At 55.1% G+C, this 19,954-nt stretch overlaps 2 protein-coding genes across 2 annotated transcripts; one reads left to right on the top strand and one right to left on the bottom strand.

The window, feature by feature from the left end:
• Nucleotides 1-620: 620 nt before the first annotated feature.
• Nucleotides 621-6,088, bottom strand: LOC140655531 (cytochrome P450 1A4-like). The gene is made up of 7 exons (XM_072870215.1): nucleotides 5,964-6,088; nucleotides 4,149-5,014; nucleotides 3,792-3,918; nucleotides 3,430-3,519; nucleotides 3,218-3,341; nucleotides 2,564-2,650; nucleotides 621-1,318 (listed from the first exon to the last, which is right to left on the bottom strand). Exons 2-7 carry the CDS (start codon nucleotides 5,004-5,006, stop codon nucleotides 1,012-1,014), a joined length of 1,593 nt encoding a protein of 530 aa, XP_072726316.1. The 5' UTR covers nucleotides 5,007-5,014; nucleotides 5,964-6,088; the 3' UTR covers nucleotides 621-1,011.
• Nucleotides 6,089-10,945: 4,857 nt separating this feature from the next.
• Nucleotides 10,946-14,269, top strand: LOC140655574 (cytochrome P450 1A5-like). The gene is made up of 6 exons (XM_072870287.1): nucleotides 10,946-11,803; nucleotides 12,247-12,373; nucleotides 12,929-13,018; nucleotides 13,105-13,228; nucleotides 13,630-13,716; nucleotides 13,963-14,269. Exons 1-6 carry the CDS (start codon nucleotides 10,946-10,948, stop codon nucleotides 14,267-14,269), a joined length of 1,593 nt encoding a protein of 530 aa, XP_072726388.1.
• Nucleotides 14,270-19,954: the final 5,685 nt, after the last annotated feature.

The raw sequence follows: 19,954 nt of genomic DNA, 5'->3' as shown, positions 1-19,954 counted from the left end.
CACCTTCACACTGGCTAAAGCAGACTGCAAGATAAGGCAGTGCATCTCCTGCAGTTCTCAAACCCTTGCTCTTTCACTAATCTGAATATAGAAATCTATTGCTTGCTAAAAAAAGAAAATAGTTAAAAAAAGCAGGAAATACCTAGTCTGAAAGCCAGAAGTGTTCTGCTGTGCCTCTTACTACTTCTTGTCCCTTATTCTCAGTCCTTTGATATTTTCCAGGAGGCTTCTTGTTAGGAGTTTAGCCAATACCTCAATTTGTGAACAGCACTACTTATAGATTTTTTTCCTAGTAGGCTATCACCAAGGATTGGTAGAAACACTCAGGGATTCATTTCATGAATTTACATTCAGGGAATTTAGCCATGCAAGGGTGCTCCCAGAATGAGTCCACTCAAGACAGGTGCTGGAGCAGGGGTAGGTCTGGCCTCTGCATCTCCTCAAGAGCCCTTCAGCAGGCAGCTGGAGCAGCAGGGAGAGCCCATTCCCATCAGCACAAGGAGCTGAAGGCTTTGCAAACAGCTCTGCCAAACGAGCTTGAAAGACCTTCACCCTGTGGGAAAAGGCTGGCTGGGTTTCTCAGGAGGAACCTGCAGGTTTATTCCTATTTGGTGGATGAAGGGAGTTGCCCACAGTGGCTGCAGCTCTGCCTGTAGCACCAGGCAGGGCGAGGACACCCCTACCGACATCCCACACTGCTTCTCCCAGCCCAAAGCATCCTCCTCCCCACCGCAGGGCTGTGGTCCTCCTGGACCTCCCCAAGAGGGATGAGCGGGCTGGACCTCTGGTGGGCTTTTCTGCAGGCAAGGGCAATGGAGCTGGCTAGGGGGGCTGCAAGGAGACCACAGCCACCTTTATCCCTCCCCACTCACATTTACACGAGATGAACAAGCCTCCAGTGAAGCAACACAGCAAGGGGCTGTGCTGGCTTCTAGAGAGCCTTAGCAAAAGGCTGAGTGTCTGACTCCAAGGGCTGGCTTTCTTCTGCAAAGCAATGCTTTCTTCTGCAGTTTATGGAGAGCTCGTCATAGGGAAACGCTTCTTAATCTGGAAGCACTTGCATTTCTTGTATTTCATTGTCAGTCCATACTGAGGAGTGATGTCCACCTCCTCCCCAGGGCGGAGGCTGAACTCCAGCTGCTGCAGCATGGTGGCCAAGAAGAGGAAGACCTCCCACCGGCCAATGGACTCCCCGATGCACCGCCTTTTCCCCAAGCCGAAAGCCATCACTTTGTCGCTTTCCATCTTGCTTATTTCGGTCCCTGTGGCATTGAGGAACCGCTCGGGGTTGAAGGTTGAGGGGTCTTTCCAAAGCTTCCTGGAGCAGAAAGGAGACACACCTGAGGAAGCTGTTTTCACCCACCACGGTGATGGGGGTGGGGACAGCAGTCAAAAAACTCCTCACAGAGAGAAGCATTGCAATACTTTCATTTCACCATCCAAAAAACTTTGGCAACCTCTATCCCTGATCTAAAATGCCAACTCCATGTCAGACCCCATCAGCTCAGTCTATTGAAATCTATTTCAAACTCAGATTGTGTTTGCCTGTGCAGATACCAGGGATGGATTTAATTCAGCATGTAATATCTAGAGGTCCTGCAGTGTCAGCTGAAAGAAGAAAGAAAATCTGTGCACAGAAATCAGTCAGTACCTCTTAAAAAGAAAGGATAGAGACCTGAGGGTTTCCCCACCTTGAATCCTCCTAGGAAAGCTGCCCAACCTGTCCCAGCCTGGCTGCTTGGAGGTGCCAGGTGGGATTTTCCAGTGCCTTAGCTGAGAATTTCTGCCTGGATACAGGGAGTCCTCTCTGGCCCTAAGAACAGTGTTCCCATTGCAAGGCTCACCAGCATACACAGGAGCAGAAGGAACATTGTAATGTTTCTGTGCTGCTGGGCTACTTGGATACAAAGCTCTTGAGCTTCTGATGCAAAATACCTGATCTGGGAACCACCTTCTGTGTCAATCTTTAGTCAACTTACTCCCCCCCCCCCCCCAGAAGGGTCTCTACTGGAGAGCAGTGGAGGGGTAGGATGGGGCTTTGGTTTCCAGATCCCCTTTCATTCACCAAAGCTGATTATCAGCAATAACAACATGAGTCTATTGAGTTTAACAAGAGTCACATCAGGACATTTTCCTCCCTCAAAGAGGGAACCAGACAGTTCCCATTGAGCACATCCAGAGCCGTCAATCCAGATCACAAGGGCTGCTTGGCAGGAGGATCTACTGATTCCTGATTATTCAGCAGCCCAACCTCCAACCCTCCCACATACCTGGGAAGTCCAGTGCCTTGAGGACATCACCATGTTACTGCACATAAATTGGGTAAGTCCTGGTGTTGAGGAGTTGCTGAACCGGTGACCAAGTCAACCCAGAGCAGCTCCATGCCCAGGAGACCCAAGGCAGGGCTCAGCATCAAACCCACATGATTTTCAGTCCAGTCTGCCTTTTCCTGCCTTCATGAGCCATTCAGATTTTGGCATGTTGCTCTAAAGCATCAGAGCGATCTTAATGCCAAGCAAAGCCATTGCAGCCTGGATAAGCACAGGGGATTTGGTATACTCACTCATCGTGATTCACTTGCCACTGGTTGATAAACACACAGGTATCCTTAGGGATGTAATAGCCGTTCAATGCTGTCGCTTTTGTTGTACTGAAAGAAATATGGGTGGAGAGGAGAAGTTAAGAGGAGACCCACAGCTTTGTGTCCTAGAGGTGTTTCATTTTCAATGCCCTATTTGTACTTTAAGGACTGGCTAGGAAATACCCCAATTTGTATTTTGGAGACTAAATAGTCTTGGTTAACCCTTTTCCTCAAGCAGAAAGATTACGGTTTCAGGAAGCTGGTTGAGTTGTGATGTGGTTTCTCCCAAGACAGGGGAAATATAAACCAGGGGTGTTCACCACCCTTCCACTAGCAAAGGCTTTGGAGTAAAACTACCCTCAAAGCAAAGGATTCAAACCCAGGCGGGCAGCAAGCCGAGCAGCTGCCAGCCCCAAGGGCAGCAGACGCAGCCACAGGCATCAGCACAGTGTGGCAGCTGTGCTATCAGTGAGCATGAAAGCCATAGGGACCTCTAACAGGAGTAATTCAGGCTGTGCACTGGAATATTCCCCATAGCAGGGACTGATTCCCAGGCAATTATCTGCCTAAATGGCACCTCCCAGAAAACCACTCCAAAAAGCCCCCAAATAATGGGTCAGCTGCTCCAGCCTGTACCTGTGCGGGATGGTGAAGGGCAGGAAGGAGGAGTGCCTGAACATCTCCAGGATAAAGGCTTCTGTGTAGGGCAGCATGACTCGGTCCGACAGCCTCGGTCTCCTCTCCCAGCCAATGGTCTGGTCTGCAGGAGGTCAAGAGGAGGGAGCGGGCTGGGGTCAGCCCTCACCAGAGAGGTTTTGGCCCCAGAGGAAGCAAGTTCATGGACTTACCTAGTTCTTCCTGGATCCTCTTCTGGATGTCGGGGTACAAGGCGACGTACATGAGACTCCAGGATAAGGCAGTTGTCACAGTGTCAAAGCCTGGATGGACATGAAAAAGGCATCTAGTTACCAAAAGACGACAGGCAAGCAGACCCCATTTACAAACCCCATCACTCTAGATGTTTGCCATGGAGCAGTTCCCCATCAGCTGTCACTGAAAAACCATCTGCTCTGGTCACTGCTCAGTAGAGCGCCCATGAGACCAGAAGCAGCTCCTAACACCCAGGCATGGCCAAGGTCTCACCTCGATGGCCCCAGTTCCCCCACTCAGTCTCCCAGCAGAGAGGCTTTACCCTCAGAAGTGTTCTCACCTGCCCCAAAGAGGTCATTGACAATGCTGATGATCTTCTCATTGGAGATCGGGACACGGGCATCCTCCCCTACGCTCTTCTCCTGGCAGTGCTCGATCAGCGAGTCAGTGATGTCCCGGATGTGCTCCTGGGGAAGAGCCAGTGGGTCAGGGACATCATAGACACCCAGGGCTGGGGAAACATCTCCTCCCCCAGTCATTGCTGGCTCCTGGGGGGATTAACTGCAGGTTCAAAAGCTTCAAGGAGCTTTCCTGGGCAGAGGTGAGGGGACAAGGGAGTATCCTCTTCCCCCTGTTGCCAGGCAGGCAGCCAACTGTAGGCATCTCCACCCACATCCAAAAGCATCCAAGGTCTTACCTTATCAAAGCTGGTGTAATGCTCCTGGACAATTTTTTGCACAAAGAAGTTGAAACGCCTGTTGATGTCCTTAAAGAGCTGCATGGTGCGGCTGGGAAGATACTGGAGTACAGGGATGAAGTCAGCAGGATTGCCAGAAGCAGCCACGTCCCCAAATTCGTTGCTGAGGTTCACCAAGCTGAGCAGCTCTTGGTCGTTGTGGTTGTAGCGCTTGCCAAAGCACATAGCACAGATGACATTGGCCACAGAGACAACCAGGTACTGGTTAAGGTCAAAGCTCTTCTCCTCATCCATCAGCTGCAGGAACTTGGTCACCAGGTAGTCGGCCTCCTTGGAGACATGCTCCTCCAGGAGGCAGGTGGAAGAGGAGGTGGGGCTGGGGGCAATGGAGAAGGTCTTCAGAGCATTCTGGGCCAGCTTTCTGCGGGCTTTCCACACCTCTCCTGAGTCGGGGCTGAAGGCCAGGCTCTGGCCATTCGAAATGTATTGGAAGCTGTGGAGGTCAGGGCGCCCCATGAAGTCTTCTCCTTGCTTCACCAACGCTTGCCTGATGGTGTCCAGCCCACTCAGCACCAGGACGGGCCGGGTGCCGATCCTGACCTCCATCACGTCCCCATACTTCTGGCTCAGCCTGGTCAGGGCTAGGTGCGTGTCCTTCCTCAGCTCCAGCACGTTGCCGAGGATGGGGTAGCCTCTGGGTCCTGGGGGGCTCTTCAGCCCCTTGGGCACGTGCTGCCGGAGGGACTGGATGAGCAGGAAGACCAGGCAGAAGACAGCAGCCGCAAGGAGGACCTCGGTGGCTGAGACAACACCTTGGCTTCCCACCAGCGACATTGCAGCCTTCATCACTGCTGGCATGCAGAAGCCTTAAGTAATAAACCAAAGAGACATTATGAAGGAGGGGAGGTCCATGGAGCACCTGTAGTTTGAGACACCCTTAGTAGCAACTGCACAGGACTGAGGGCAGGAAGGCTGGGCTTAACTTCTGATCCAGAGCTGCATTCGTTTTCTGCACTTTAGGAAACTGCTTTTAAGTGAAAGCAGTTTCTTTTTGCTAGCCAGGAGTGGAAGCAACAGGTCCCATGGGTTTTTCTCTGTATGCCAGGGTAGGAAACATGCTCTCGTAGCTACAGGACCTCTCTTTCATACTGCAAAGTTTTTTCCAGAGTACTTGACTACAGGAGAGCTGAATCCTCCTGATTTGAGTCACCTGGTGGCTCATGCTGAGCCACTGCTCTCCAGCAAACTGAATACAGCATTGCCACGAATCTTCCTAAAGATCAATGGCAACAAAAGCTAGCCATGGCTGTAGCATGGGGCTGGCAGGCTGTGGGCACCCTGCTCCCAGCTCTGTCAGAAATCCCCTGGAAAACCCCAAGCCAGGGGTAGGAAAAGGCTGGGTCTGAAATCCCACCTCCCCTTGGGTTTGGCAAGGTGCTACACCCTGCCATGGGACACCCAGGTCCCATGGGGTGAGGAGCCTGGGAGGGCTGCTGGGACCCCTGCACCCCAGTGGGTGCAGCCCAGCTGGGACCCCCTCCCAGCCCACGGCAGTGGATCGTGGCCACCCCAGGGCAGGAGAGGCCATGGGACAAGGATTAGCCCCGGGACCACTCAGAAATCACCTTCCAACAGCTCCGGGAAGGATGTTACAGGAGTTTTGGGGAGCTGGAGAGAGGGGACACCCTGCAGCAGGGCACCCCCCGGCTTTCCATCCCTCAGGGGTCCCCTGGAGAGCTGGAAGTGCCCCCCACACCTCTCCATCCTCCAGGCAGGGAGCCGTGCCTCGCAGTGCGCAGCCCCGACGAGACTCACCTGCGGAGCGGAGCGGCTGGGGGCCCGATCCTCCCAGCAGGTACCCCGGTCGCCCTTCGCTCCTGCTTTATATGCATCACCGCTCGCTCTGATTGGCCCGGCAACCTCATGTCACGTGACCGAAGCCTAATCAAAGCTGACGTGCGTCCAAACTCCTAAATAACTAACCCGGACCCCCCCCACTCCCCTCCCGGTGGTGGCAGGAGAGGGGCCGCGCAGCCCCCCCGACGCGCGGGGTGTGGGAGCCCCGCTCCCCTGCGTGTCCCCGGTGGGGACGCTACAAGGCGGCGGGAGAAGGGGAGGGGGGTCCCGACGGGTCGGGCGGGGGATGCCGGTGCCGCCCGTGGGTTACAGACCGGGGGGGGCATCGCGTGCGAAGCGGGCGGGATGTTTGGGCAACCCGCGCCGCCCCGGTCACTCCAGTCACGCTACCGGCAGGATCTTAAAGGCGCCGGTCCCGCGCCCCGGTTCCCCCCCCCCGGGCCCCCGCGGGCTGCGCCCCGGCTCCGCTGCTCCCTCCGCCGCAGCCCTCGCTGCAGGCACCCGGCCCCATCCAGCCCCCCCCCCACCGCCGCCGCAGCCCCGGGATGTCCCCGGCGCCCGGAGCCGCGGGGCGAGCGGGAGCGTGGGAAAATAGCCCCGGTGTGCGCGGTGCCGGGCAGGAGCGGGGATCCAACCCCCACGGGGCTCCGCGAACACGCAGGGATGACCGTGGACCACCCTCCCCACCGCGATTGCCCCCTCCGCGTCCCGCTGGCCGGCGCGGGGGTTTGCTCGTCCCTCCGCCGGTGCTCCCCGGTAAAGCAGAGGGAGCAGAGCCGGGGGGAGTTCACCGGATCCGTCCCCCCTCCACGCTGCGGGGCCGCTCTGCTGGCCCACAGCCCGGATCGGGTCCCCGTGGGGAAGGGGGCGGTGGGGCAGCCCCGGGGGTCACGGCCCTCGCTGCCCCGGCCCGGTTAAAGATTGTCCAGGTTCGCGTGAGAAGCAGCCATGCCCTCTGTCACCTCCTGTCCCCTGGGGACAGAGCAGCCCGGGGGGCGAGGTGGTGCGGGGACTGGGCAGGGGGTGCAGCCGGAGATGGGGGCGCGTCAGGGGGCGATGCTCGGCGGGACCAAGGAGGGTCTCAGGCAGAGTTTGCAGCTCCAGCCCCCCCATCCCCGGTCCCCATGAGGTGACAAGCCAGGACCTGCCCTCCAGGGAGGCCAAGGGGGACCAGCCCGCACCCCAAATCTCACCCCCTCCAGCCGCACCCCTGTCCTCAGCCTGGCCACAGTGGGATGGGAGAGGGGCCGGGGGGTCCCGCCCCGCCGGGGGTCCCAGAGGTAGCGCTGGGGACATCGCGTGCGAAGGGGCTCCGGACAGACCCGGGAGGGCCGCCCCGGTCACTCGCAGTCACGCTATGGGTGTGGGGGGGAAATGCCTTTTAAAGGACTGGGGCGGTGGCCCCACGTCCAGGAGCCTGGCCCGGGGTCAAGGCGGCGCCGGAGCAGCCCAGGATCAGTCCCTCCCGGCTGGCTGGGGGCGGGGGGCTCCCCAGCACCGGCTACACCGTCGGCTTGGTCCCCTCTGCCACGGGAGGCTGCTATCACCTGCAAGGGGACAGCAGCCCCCCCCGCCACGCATGTCTCCCTTGACAGGATCCAGGCATCCCAGCCCTCTCCCACCACGGGAAAGGGGGAAGAGAGTGGTTTCCCACGGTGCAAAGGCGGGGTCTCAGTTGTGCCACCACGAATGTCCCCTTTGGAGTCCAGGGGACACAGAGTGGTTCCCCTGGCTGTTCCGACTGTTCTAGGCAGGGCTGTCCGTCCCCAGGGGACACGCTGTGCAAATGCCCCCCACGCTGCCTTTCCCCACGGCTTGGAAGGAGGACTGCTCGAGACACACGGACCACGCAGGACACGTCGACGTGTCCAGAAACCCCAGGCGGAGCTGTCTCCACGCACGCTCGCACACACTGTGGTGCCTCCTAAAACGCGCAGGCACCCACGCCTGCAGCTCCTGGAGAACCCACGTCCCTCCTCTCGTGCGTGAGGCTGGTGTACGTTCATTCACCCCGTCTATATGTACACCTATACAGGTGTGTTGCTGCACATACAGACTACACACACAGGTTGCACATACAGAGCTGACATGCATCCGTGCTCTCCCGCAGTGCACGCATGCACATTTTAACACACGCCTGGTCCAATGCACACAAACATGCTATATGTTTCTTATACATGTATAAATAGCTCACTTGCCTACAAATGCATAGCACATTTATGCTCTTGCATGTACGTAATTGCATGTGTTCACGTACACACATGCTCTGCCACACACACACACACCTGCAGGCACCGTCGTCCTGTTGCTCACGTATATCCTTGCACACACATGCTGGCACGACTATATACACTAGCAAACCCACAGGCACGCAGCTGGGATCCTCCCCGGAGTGGTGACCCATGGAGGGAAGCAAGGTGCATCCACATCGCAGGTGTGTGCGAGCCCTGCCAAGGGCAGGGGACCAGCAGTGGCCCTCCGGCTGCCCCCCTGGCCAGCTCCGGGGAGCCGAGGGCTCAGCAAGGGGTGGTGGCCGGGGAGGGAGCCCGGCACTGGGTGAGGATGTGTTTGGGGTGTGAGGCTGCCTGGCATGCAAGGCAGCAGCTCTTAACGCTGTTCTCATCAGGAGGCACCCAACCCTTGCAGGGCTTGGCAGTGAGCACGGAGGAGGCTGGGGGGGGAAGGGAAGAGGATGGGGAGGTGGAAGAGGGGCAGGTGGGTCCTGGGGAACCCCTCTGGGGGTTCCTGATGCGGCCCCAGGACCCTCTCCATCTTCTCCAGCGCTTTGGGATATGATGGATCAGGAGGGGCTGGTGCGGGTTCTCCATCAGTGCAAGGCCACCGAGGTTCGAAATGCTGCCTGGGGGGCATCAATCTGCCCATCCCCGTGCAGTGGAGCCGGGTAGATCCACAGGGATGGGAGAAAACGGCCGGATCCAGCCTGCGAGACAAGCCCCGCATTGCCCTGCTCCTATGAAACCCCAGCCTGCCTCCCCAAAAGCACTCCCAAGGATCTTCCTCGCTGGGAGGCATCACCTGGCGAAGCCGGGACTGGTAGGTCTGCAAGGTGCCTGGCAATTATCAGAATGAATATTAGCAGCCAGGGTTTTGTAACTGTTCTTGCCAAGCGTTAATGAACAGCATCATTGCTATTAATGAGCCTGATTAGACCAGATGTTGAAAGCCTTTATTAAATAGTAGCTCAGCTTTTACCTGGGCCAAATTCCCACTGTAGTTTTCAAAGATTGAATGAAACTTAGGGCTGAACCCCAAAGCTCTGGCTCATTCCTTATGGCTAATTAATGTTTCCAGCCCATCCCACCTGCACTTCCCAAAGCCCTGAATTTTGCCCCAGCTTGAGCAGCAGCCCCACTTGCTCCTGCATCTCCTGCCCGGTGGCGTGCTTTGTTTTTGGAAGGATGAACTGCCCCAGCCTTGCCCTGCACTGCCCCTTTCACCTCTCCTATCTCTCCGGCTCACCTCCTCCCCTCTGCCCCACCACTCCTCTCCCTCACTGCCTGTTTGCCACGGAGGAGCCGGGGGAAGCGAGCCAGCCGCCTTCTCACGCGAACCTGGGCAATCGTTAACCTGAGCCTGGCTCTGCCGCTGGGCCTGAAGGTCCTGCCACCACCAGTCCCAGGGCACGGGGACCTGCCGGATGATTCCGTGGGGATGGAGAGGGCTGTGGCCACAGATGCCTTGCTGCAAACACATCCCCTCACTGCTGGAAGCAGCCAGAGCCTGCAGCTCCTACCACCTCCAGAGTGGCCATGGAGGTGACAGCCCTCTCTGTGTGCTGGGAACAGTCTGGTCAGCCCAGGAGAGGTCTCTGGGGGAAATGCTAGCACCCACATCCCATGGGGCAGTGACGCCGAGAGCATGTCCTCCATCCTCCCCAGTGCAGGGCTTAGGGACCCCCTTCTGCCTCCCCGTCTTGGGCTCTAGGGCAGGCACATGCCCTGGGCAGCACGAGAAATAGCTATTCATCCCCCAGAGCCTGTTGGAGCTGAGGAAATATCTTCCCTGGCTTCTTGGGCTGGCTCCAGCCAGGCTCAGCCCTGTTTGTTAATGGGTAGCTATTCTCCAGGGCTTTCGTGCCATGACCCCCCAGAGATAAGCACCCGGCATGTGACAAAGGGAACGCATATAAAGCCGTGGCCTTCCAGGCAGCAGGAGAAGAAGGTCCGGGTGGTAGAAGAGGATCCCCTCTGCTCCCCAGGGCAGGCAGCTGCCAGACACCTTCTGCCTATCCTTGCTGAGAGCCACAGGCAGTAAAACCAGCCCTCTCTATCACAAGGACCTGCAGGTAGGAGACAACATGTGCATGTGTGTGTGTGTGTTTGAACATGGATATAGGACCGGGAAGGTCATATTTGGGTCTGAAGGAGAAATTCACACACCAGGCTCTCCCCTCTCTCCCCTGCCCACCCACCGAGCCATGCGTTCCTGCAGGGCAGCCCCGTGGCATCCCTGCTCCCCTTGCCCCCACGCACGGGTGGTCACCCAGCAGATCCAGCGTCCTGGCTATAAATCGTCACAGATTTGGTGAACGTGGGGCCAGCTTCATTGAGGAGTTGCTGTTCCTCTCCTCCTGCCTCCCTGCGCTTTTTTCAGCTGCAGTTTTCTGTGCCTTGTTGCAAACAGACCGTCTCCCCTGGGCAGGAGCCATGGCTGTGCCAGTGGGTGCTGGGGTATTAAGCCCTCAGAGGCTTCAGGGCAGCCAAGGTGCCCCTTAAACAACGGGTGTGTTTGGAGTCTTTATAGGTCTCCAACTTTTGTCTCTTGAAAGCCCCAAAGTGCTGCAGAGGCAGCTCCATTACCCTGAACTGTTTAAGGGCACTTGGTGCCCTTTCTCACCATCAGGGACATCTGTGGGACTCAACCTCTTTCTAATCCTGGCTCTTTGCCACACTTCTGGTTAACTCCTTTACAGTTCCCACATGCCAGCAGTGATGAAGGCTGTGATGTCGCTGGTGGGAAGCCGAGGCATTGCCTCGGCCACCGAGGTCCTCCTTGCGGCTGCTGTCTTCTGCCTGGTCTTCCTGCTCATCCAGTCCCTCCGGCAGCACGTGCCCAAGGGGCTGAAGAGCCCCCCAGGACCCAGAGGCTACCCCATCCTCGGCAACGTGCTGGAGCTGAGGAAGGACACGCACCTAGCCCTGACCAGGCTGAGCCAGAAGTATGGGGACGTGATGGAGGTCAGGATCGGCACCCGGCCCGTCCTGGTGCTGAGTGGGCTGGACACCATCAGGCAAGCATTGGTGAAGCAAGGAGAAGACTTCATGGGGCGCCCTGATCTCTACAGCTTCCGCCATGTTGCGGATGGCCAGAGCCTGGCCTTCAGCCCCGACTCAGGAGAGGTGTGGAAAGCCCGCAGAAAGCTGGCCCAGAATGCCCTGAAGACCTTCTCCATTGCCCCCAGCCCCACCTCCTCTTCCACCTGCCTCCTGGAGGAGCATGTCTCCAAGGAGGCCGACTACCTGGTGACCAAGTTCCTGCAGCTGATGGATGAGGAGAAGAGCTTTGACCCTTACCGGTACCTGGTTGTCTCTGTGGCCAACGTCATCTGTGCCATGTGCTTTGGCAAGCGTTATGACCAAAATGACCAAGAGCTGCTCAATATAGTGAATGTGAGTGACCAGTTTGACAACGTGGCTGCTGCTGGCAACCCCGCTGACTTCATCCCTGTGCTCCAGTATCTTCCCAGCCGCGCCATGAGTTTATTTAAAGATTTCAACAAGCGATTCCTCCATTTCCTGCAGAAGATTGTCAAAGAGCACTACAAGACTTACGACAAGGTAAGAGCTTGCAGGACCCTCACCTGCAGCAGAGATGCGTCCCTGCTCTCTGCCCCTCTCTATTAGCAAGTTGTTTTTCTTCTTGCAGCCAAGCATCAGCGGGCATCTACGTTCTTGCAGATATTGCTGCATTTAGCAAGTCCAGCTGTAGTCTCACTCACCTGTAGTCTCACCATGTCCAGTACTGCAGTTCTCCTTCTCCTCCATGGCCCTGTGTGACAGGGCCAGTTTGTTGGTTGAACATCTGATCTGTGCCACAGGTTCCCTGGAGAACCATCTCCTTGTTTTCATAGGTTGCAAAAGGAGTAGGGACCATGGGGGCTGAAAGATGATGTTCTCCAGAGCTCATATGACCCTGGGCTCCGCCAGCATCATGTTGTTACTCAGTAACACCCATTCCTCTGCTGGTTCTGCTGCCATGACTTGTCTTCTCTTCCTCTCAGAACAACATCCGAGACATCACTGACTCCCTCATTCAGCAGTGCCTGGAGAAAAAAGTGGAATCAAATACTGCCACGCAGATCCCTAAGGAGAAGATCGTCAACCTTGTGAATGACCTTTTTGGAGCAGGTATCTTTTCCCACCAGTCCCTCAGCTACTGCAGATTTTCTCAGGCTCCTCCTGTTATAGCTCTGTCTGACCCATCTTTGTCCAACACCAGGCAGCCAGTTTGGGTCTAAGCACTTGTTCTCCTGCTCACTGGTCTTCCTGGACCTTCCAGGGACACCCCTAGAGACCAGCATGGGACATTAGCTCTGGAAAGAGGCTTCAGGGAAAAGCGAAGGGCACAGCTTATAGCTCAGTCAAGCTTCACAAGCCAGGGTGGCTTTTCCTGGTTGAGGGAGATGTCTATTGACTGATTCATCTTTGAGTGGGAACTCCCCCTATTCCAGAGAAGTTATACAAACCTGACATAACCCAAGAGTGAATCAGGATGAATGAGAGCAGAGTATTTTAGCAAAGTTTTCTCCGACAGGATAGAAACCCAAGTCTTACTGTGTGCCCAGGATGTCCTCTGCCTTCTTAGCCATCCAAGACTGCTCCATGCGATGCTTAGACAGAAAGCCAAGGCATGTGCCCTGCGTGTTGTACAGACCTCATCTACATGCTTTCCTCTTTCACCAGGGTTTGACACCGTGACAACTGGCCTCTCCTGGAGCCTCATGTATCTTGTGACGTACCCTGACATCCAGAAGAGGATTCAGGAAGAACTAGGTGAGTCCATGAACCTGCTTCCTCTGGGGCCAAAACCTCTCTGGTGAGGGCTGAGGGGCCCGCTCCCTCCTCTTGACCTCCCGCAGACCAGACCATTGGCCGGGAGAGGAGACCGAGGCTGTCGGACCGGGGCATGCTGCCCTACACAGAAGCCTTTATCCTGGAGATGTTCAGGCACTCCTCCTTCCTGCCCTTCACCATCCCACACAGGCAAGTGCCAAGGTTGCAAAGGAATTGGAGGGACAAAGTGGACTTGAGGCATCTTGTTACAGCCACACCAGCAGCAGTGTGGTGAGAGGCAGGGAGATTATTATCGACTTGTAGAATGATGGCTTCATCATGGACACGGGGAGCTCACAGCTCTTGTGCAGGGTAATGTGGGAGCTCCCAAAGACCAATCCTTGCCTTCTGATGAATTCACTGAAGATACTCTACCCAGCTCAGGTAGGGGTTGCCCAATCCAGCTCACGGACAATGCAACTGCCCCTCATAAAGCCATCTCTTTGGGCCGCATCCTTACTTCAGCAGTATCAGGAGCAAACTAATAGGCTCCTGATGATGCAGAAGAGCCTTTTTGCTTCCCAAACTCTCAGAGTTGTTTCTCTCTCCAGCACGACCAGGGACACGGTGCTGAATGGCTACTACATCCCAAAGGACCGCTGCGTGTTTGTCAATCAGTGGCAAGTGAATCATGACGAGTAAGTACCTTCAGAGGCAGAAAGCCTCCTGCAGCAACGTACAGGCCCCTTCCTGCACAGTTATCTTCCTGGGCAGACTTGGGGTCAACCTGCTTTAAGAGAAAAAGGAGCAGGTGAGGTATCTACTGAATTCAGGGATATTCTTACTGACAGCTCCCCCGATCCCTCTGAGCTACCACCTTCCAGTGTCCTCCTACACCTGTGGCCAGGAGACACCATCTCAGCATCTGATGTTTTCCCTTCCAGGAAAATTTGGAAGGATCCACTGACCTTCAACCCAGAGCGTTTCCTCAATGCTGAAGGGACTGAAGTGAACAAAGTGGATGGGGAGAAGGTGCTGGTTTTCGGCCTGGGGAAAAGGAAGTGCATTGGGGAACCCATTGCCAGGTGGCAGGTCTTCCTTTTCCTGTCCACCTTGCTCCAGCAGCTGGAGTTCAGTGTCTGCGATGGCAAGAAGGTGGACATGACACCGCTCTATGGACTGTCCCTGAAGCACAAAAGATGTGAGCACTTCCAGGTCAAGCAGCGCTTCCCCATGAAGAGCATCAACTGAACAGTGGGCTTATACATTGCCCAGACATTCCCAGGGGGCAAAGACCTGGGTGTCCTTCTAGCAAAGCTGGGTCTGGTAAACTTTATGGGATGATATAATAAACTGAAGCCATTGAAACTCCTGTCTTATCTTGTTCACTTTGTAGCATTTCTTGCCTTTTTCATTTTCCAGTATTTCTAGTGTTGGATATTCCATCAAATATTGGATATTCCATCACAGCTAGTCTTAGTACCACAAAGCACATTTATGGGGTGTGTGAACTGTCTTTTGCTAGAAGGAAAGGGAATGTACCCAAAACCAGACCATCTGAATACCATTGGGCTGTATTCTTTCAGAATCGCTCTTTGATAGCTGAAGGACAGCCAACCCATGCCATATTCCCACAGCCTCCATCGATGTTTAAGATCTTGGCTGAAGTGATGCCCAAAGCTTGGGTGGAGATGAGGATGATGTTATTGAGGTCCAACCAGTATCACTATTTCCAGACTAATCAGGGGACAAATTTTCAGTGGTTCAAATTTACCTTCACTGTAGATGTGCCTGCAGGGAAGAAAACCTTGGAAATCTTGGAAAAACACTAATACTTCTCCAAGTCCTCTAAGGATGTTCCCTTGTTTCTGCATTATGTTTTTAATTGTCTAGCTGATTTGTCATGTTGTTCTAAGATCCCATTCAGGAGAGGTTTATCTTTGTCCATAGAGGAGCTCAAAGCACTTTAGTGCCTTTTTGAGAATCTATCAGGCAACCTTGCACTGGGGGTTCTCCTGCTGCTCAGATTACTTTCTTCAGAAAAATGAGAGGGATCCTTCAAATGAACTGAGCTGGAGGAAAGCCTCCCTGGAGGGACCAGTGTGTTGGAGGACTTCAGCCACCTTAAGCCTCATTCACCATAGTCCCTGCTGGCCCTGAAGGACGCAAGGAAGGACACCTTTACCTCTCCCATCACTGTGGTCACCAGATGTTTCTATGCTGGGCTAGTGATGGCTGTGAAGGGTTTGTGTCTTACCATGACTGCGATGGCTATCAGTCCCACCATGCACCTGGCACTAGTTTTGCAGTCCACCTGGGGTGAGAAGGTCCACCAAGCCCAACAGGCAGTCCCTTGCTATTGAGAAAATCAAGCTGCTGGTATTCTGGGCTGGAGCAAGGGTGTTTTCACAATGGGGCAGAGAAGGAGAACAGGACTTTCTCCAACTGAAACCCAAGAGTTTACATTGGCTGCTAGTCAACCCATGCCAGCAGAGCCAGATGCCTTCTTTTCTTCAATGTGCATGCAAAGACATATTAGCCAACTAAGTACCTGGCAAGCAACAATACAGGAACAAGTATAACCATCTGGTGCAACACACACTGCTCTTGAATCTGTTCCCATGGGTGGCATCTGCTCAGCTACAGCCCCAGACCCTGACCAATGAGAGCTCCTTTCAGGTCCGAATACCAATCACTCATCATGCATTGCACAAAAACTTCCAAGAAGAGACAGAAATGAAAGAGCGTGCTGGGGAAGAAAATGGGGAAGTCGATTGCCCAAGACTTCAGGGAGATTCCAGCTAAAGCAGGGAGGTGTTCAGACCCGCTAAACAAGCCTGAATGAAAGGAGTAACTATGTCCAGGTCCTGCCTGGTCACCAATTTGTGATGAAACATTGAGATGATACAGCCTCAGACCCACCTGAATTCACTGAACCAGCCTGAGCAACTTCACTCCATGTCACACTGGCTTTGTCTTCACCATTCAATGTCATAATCCCAATATTAGGAAAAGCAAGGGTGAGGACCAGGAGGTCCAAACTGTTGTTTGAGCTTCAGGCTATCAGAGGCCTTGGAGGAAAAGTGGAAGGATGGTTTAGGACCTCAACCCATGAGGTCCATCAGCCAAATAACATCTCCCCTACCTATGACAAGGGCCACAGGTCAAGGCAATAGAGTCATGAACCACCTTTCCACAAGGGACATCCCAAAGCTGGCATTCATCTACTGCAGGGGAAGGTGGGATCATCCTGGACATGGATCTGGGTCTCTCAGTGCCTAACTTGGTGATTCAGAAGAGCACCAAGACTGCCAGGGACTCGGCAGTGTGTCACACCATCTCTGTGGGGTGGAGAAGCATTCATGGACTTGGCCCGGTGACTCCAGCTGCAGTGGGAACACACAATGCCAATGCTGGTGTAGGACCAGAGGCCCCATTTGCTGGAGCCATTGCGTGACTCTTTTGCCCTGAAGGCTGGCTGTGTTTGCTGATAAGGCCTGCAATAAGCAAGGACAGATATAAAGCAAGCACAGTGGGAATTTTTTTTTCCCTTTGGAGATGAGTGTTTTATAGCCCCGGGGCAGATAAGCAGATTAATATTAACGTTACTGAGGTGAAACAGGCCCTTGCTGGTGGAAGGTCTCCCCAGGATTGCCTCCCCTGGGGACACTGCTGCTAGTCTCCATCGGGTACAGCCTGGAGACCAGAGACCTAGAAGAAAAACTCACCCCAGTGTCAGGATGGAGAATGGGAAGGGAAGAGGCTCGAGGGGAGAGAAATGGGCAGGTGGTTATCCTTCCCAGCGCAGCCCTTCTCTTCATGGTGTTGGAGACAAAACACCTCACTTTGTAAAGCCCCATGTTCATTTGGCATCTCTCCCTCCCCTTGATGCCAATGGAGACATCCCATGCCTCTGCAGAAGACGTTTCTTACATAGGCAGAAGGACCCCCTGAGATCTTGGTCTGATGGCCCTGCATGCACACATCTCCTTGGACATCCTGGCCCGTTCAACAGCCTAGTGACCCCAGGTGAGGTCCCACTTTTCTTGCTGGGGATGCTGCCATCAAACTGTCCCTTCAATCCTAGCCACCCCGATCCCAAGGACAGGCATCCTGCCTGCTCCTGGACAATATGGTTGGAACATCAAAGCTGAGCAGGCTCCTTGACCAGATGTTTTCTCTGCCAGGTGTCTTGGCAGCCCACAGCACTTAGGGAGGAGAGCAGTGACCATGGCGCGAGCACCAAACAAGGTACCCCAGCTCTGCACTGCTCTTTGCTCTGGAGAGGAGCTGCACCCCCAGATCCCCCCACCGCCCAGGGACCCTCTGCGAGGAAGGGAGGGAGGCACCCTGCTCCCTTCAGGGGTGCAGGTTGTCAGGTCTTTACCTCCTCCTCTTCCCCGTTGCCTCCTGATAAACAAATTCATCGGTCATTGTAATGAAAGCCCCAATTGCTCACAGTAGGTAAGGGACTCCCACTCCCCTATCTTTGTCTTTCCCCTAACAATCTTCCTCAGTTAAGGCCTCCAACTACTCCCCAGGTAGCTTGCAAGTGCAGTGATTTCGTTACTGGAACCAGGGTGGTGATAAGCCAGGGGAGCTTTTATCACCCCGCAGCCAATTGCTTTTATTGTTGGTTTTAAAATGAGTCAGCAGACCAGCCATGGCAGCTGGGCTCCAGCTCCACTTCCAAAGTGGGGGACGCTCCCAGCTCCCTCATTCCTGCCGGGAAAGGTTCAGGCAGCCGCATACCTTCTCTCTCGAGCTGAGACACCTGCCTGGTGCCAGCATTCCGGGTGGTGACATCTCCTCGCCAGGAAAGCCTGTACCCAGCCCTGAAATGGGCTAGAGGAACCACTTGTGGCTCTTCCTCCCAGATGGAAGGAAGAGGGAAGTTGCTCCAACACTTAATGACCCTCCTCGTTAAAGGCGCATCCTGTATTTCTAACTTCTTTCCTTTGGCTGTTTGTTTATTTTCCCGTGAAATCTGTTTCTGGGAATCATCTCCCCATGGGGATTAACTCTTGGGTGTCTCCCTTTTGCTGCTTGTCCCCAACACTGGTGACAGTCCCTGGACATCAAAAATATCATCTCTTGATGTCCTAGAGCTTAAAATAAAGCTCTGAATCACACCTTAAACTCTGTATTTCTGAGTCATGCATGCTTTCTTTCTGCCAGGGGTTTTGGGGACACCTCCCTCTGAGCTGGTGGCAGCTGATCCTCTAAGTGTGGTGAGCTTTGCCCCAGCATCCCACTTGCCCTGCTGCACCATCAGGCCTTGGGAGCTCCTTCCCATGGAGAAGGGAACCCCCAAACACCACCTTTCTCCTTGCAGCTCCACTTCTGGGACAAAGCTGGGCTCCCCCATGCCTTGAACGCCAGGAGCAGCCGCTTTGCGGGATAATGGCTAGTTTCTGCCTTTTGGGGGAGAAAATCTCTGCTCAGCCTCCAAGACTGAGAATCTTCTGGGGTGCTGGAGCTGGTGGGACCTTCCTCTGGTGAATTTTCCTTCTGCAGTGGGTTGGAGAAGATGCTGGTCCTCTGCTCAACCCAGGCTGGACCTGTGGATGGAGGAGAGCTCAAGACGACAGAGCTGGACACGTTAAACCTGGTAAATGGCTCTGCTCCTATTTTGTGAGGGCTCCCAAATCAGTATGAACTTTTCTTCCTCCTCCCACCCTTCACCTCCATCTTCCCTCTGGAAATGAGACAGTGTTTGGGTTGATCAATTGCTCCATCTCATTAGAGGTACAAGGTACCTGTTAATCAGAGAACATGAAAGCAGGTAAGGATGGAGTTTGTCCCTGGGTTAAGAAGGGAACAACAGAGGTACAGAGATAACCGCTCCCTGCAAAGTGCTGCTGGAGAAAAGCTCCAAGCTCCCGGGAATGACCTCAAACCTGGCTGTCCCCCAATGCTGGCATGGCCACGGCCATGGTTTTCTGGGGGGGAAGGAAAAGAGGGGAGAGATGGGGAGCAGCCCCAGAGACACGTCCCCACAGAGGCAGGGGCCACCAGGTCCCGCAAGCACTGGCAGCATGAGCCAAAAGCCAATGGGATTTCGGGTGCTCCTCAAACCCAGCCTCGGAAGCAGGATGCGGACTGGACAGCTAGGATGCATCCAGGGCTGGCAGTCACCTGTATGTCCCCAAAGCTTGTGCTGGGTCTGCCGGCGGCAGGGTAGCACCAGCTACCACAGAGCAAGGGTGGATTTGGGGGTCACACAAGGCTCTCATCTCCCCCCATAGACCCCCCCCACTAGTTGGTCCCATAATAAGGGGTCCCAGTTGACTGCTCCGGTCTCATGCCCCTAAAATCAGCTCCCTGAACCCGCTCAGGGTGGGTAAAGTAGGGCTGGTGCTGACCCCCCCGGTGCCGGGGGGCGGCCGACACAGGCAGAGTGGGGGGTCCAGCCTGACCCCACGCTGGAGGTGAAAAGCCACCCACCGACAGGCAGTGTCCCCAGCCTGCTCCCCTTCTGCTTTAATTAAAACCATCTTGGAAACGAGGGCTCCCCGGGAGAGGCTTTGAAATGAGGCTGCCCTCTGCACCCAAGAGGATTTTCGGGGCTGGCACGGGGGGGAGAAGCCCCCCGAGAGCCAGGGCCAGCTGCCAGCACTGGGGGGGGGGGGCAGGATCCTAATTCACTTTGGTGCTTCCGAAGCATTTTTGTTCCCTCTCGCTGGGGTTTGGGACGTGAACGCCCTCCCGTGGCATCTGTCACACCAGCTCCACGAGTGCCTTTCACTGCTGAGCACAGAAGAGCGAGGGGGTTTACCCCTGCTCGGAGTTTTTTTGGGGAGGCACATTTGGGGAGGGAGATCTATAGGGGACCAACCCCCCCTGCAGAGCACCCCATGTCCCCCATCGCCCCTGTAGCTCTGGAAGCTGCAGAACCAGCCAAACCTGGTTCCCTTCAGGGTATTTTCAGCTCGA

The sequence above is a fragment of the Ciconia boyciana genome, chromosome 8, assembly GCF_034638445.1.
Source record: "Ciconia boyciana chromosome 8, ASM3463844v1, whole genome shotgun sequence".
Taxonomy (NCBI): Eukaryota; Metazoa; Chordata; class Aves; order Ciconiiformes; family Ciconiidae; genus Ciconia; species Ciconia boyciana.
The sequence above is the reverse complement of the archived record's forward strand: the minus strand, read 5'-3'. Positions and strand labels throughout refer to the sequence as shown.

Coding starts and splice junctions, on each gene's coding strand:
- LOC140655574 (XM_072870287.1), top strand. CDS start 10,946: ATGCCAGCAGTGATGAAGGCTGTGATGTCGCTGGTGGGAAGCCGAGGC. Junction 13,019..13,104: donor GAGGATTCAGGAAGAACTAG/GTGAGTCCATGA, acceptor GACCTCCCGCAG/ACCAGACCATTGGCCGGGAG. Junction 13,229..13,629: donor CCCTTCACCATCCCACACAG/GCAAGTGCCAAG, acceptor TTCTCTCTCCAG/CACGACCAGGGACACGGTGC.
- LOC140655531 (XM_072870215.1), bottom strand. CDS start 5,006: ATGCCAGCAGTGATGAAGGCTGCAATGTCGCTGGTGGGAAGCCAAGGT. Junction 3,520..3,791: donor CAATGACCTCTTTGGGGCAG/GTGAGAACACTT, acceptor ATGTCCATCCAG/GCTTTGACACTGTGACAACT. Junction 2,651..3,217: donor CCCTTCACCATCCCGCACAG/GTACAGGCTGGA, acceptor TATTTCTTTCAG/TACAACAAAAGCGACAGCAT.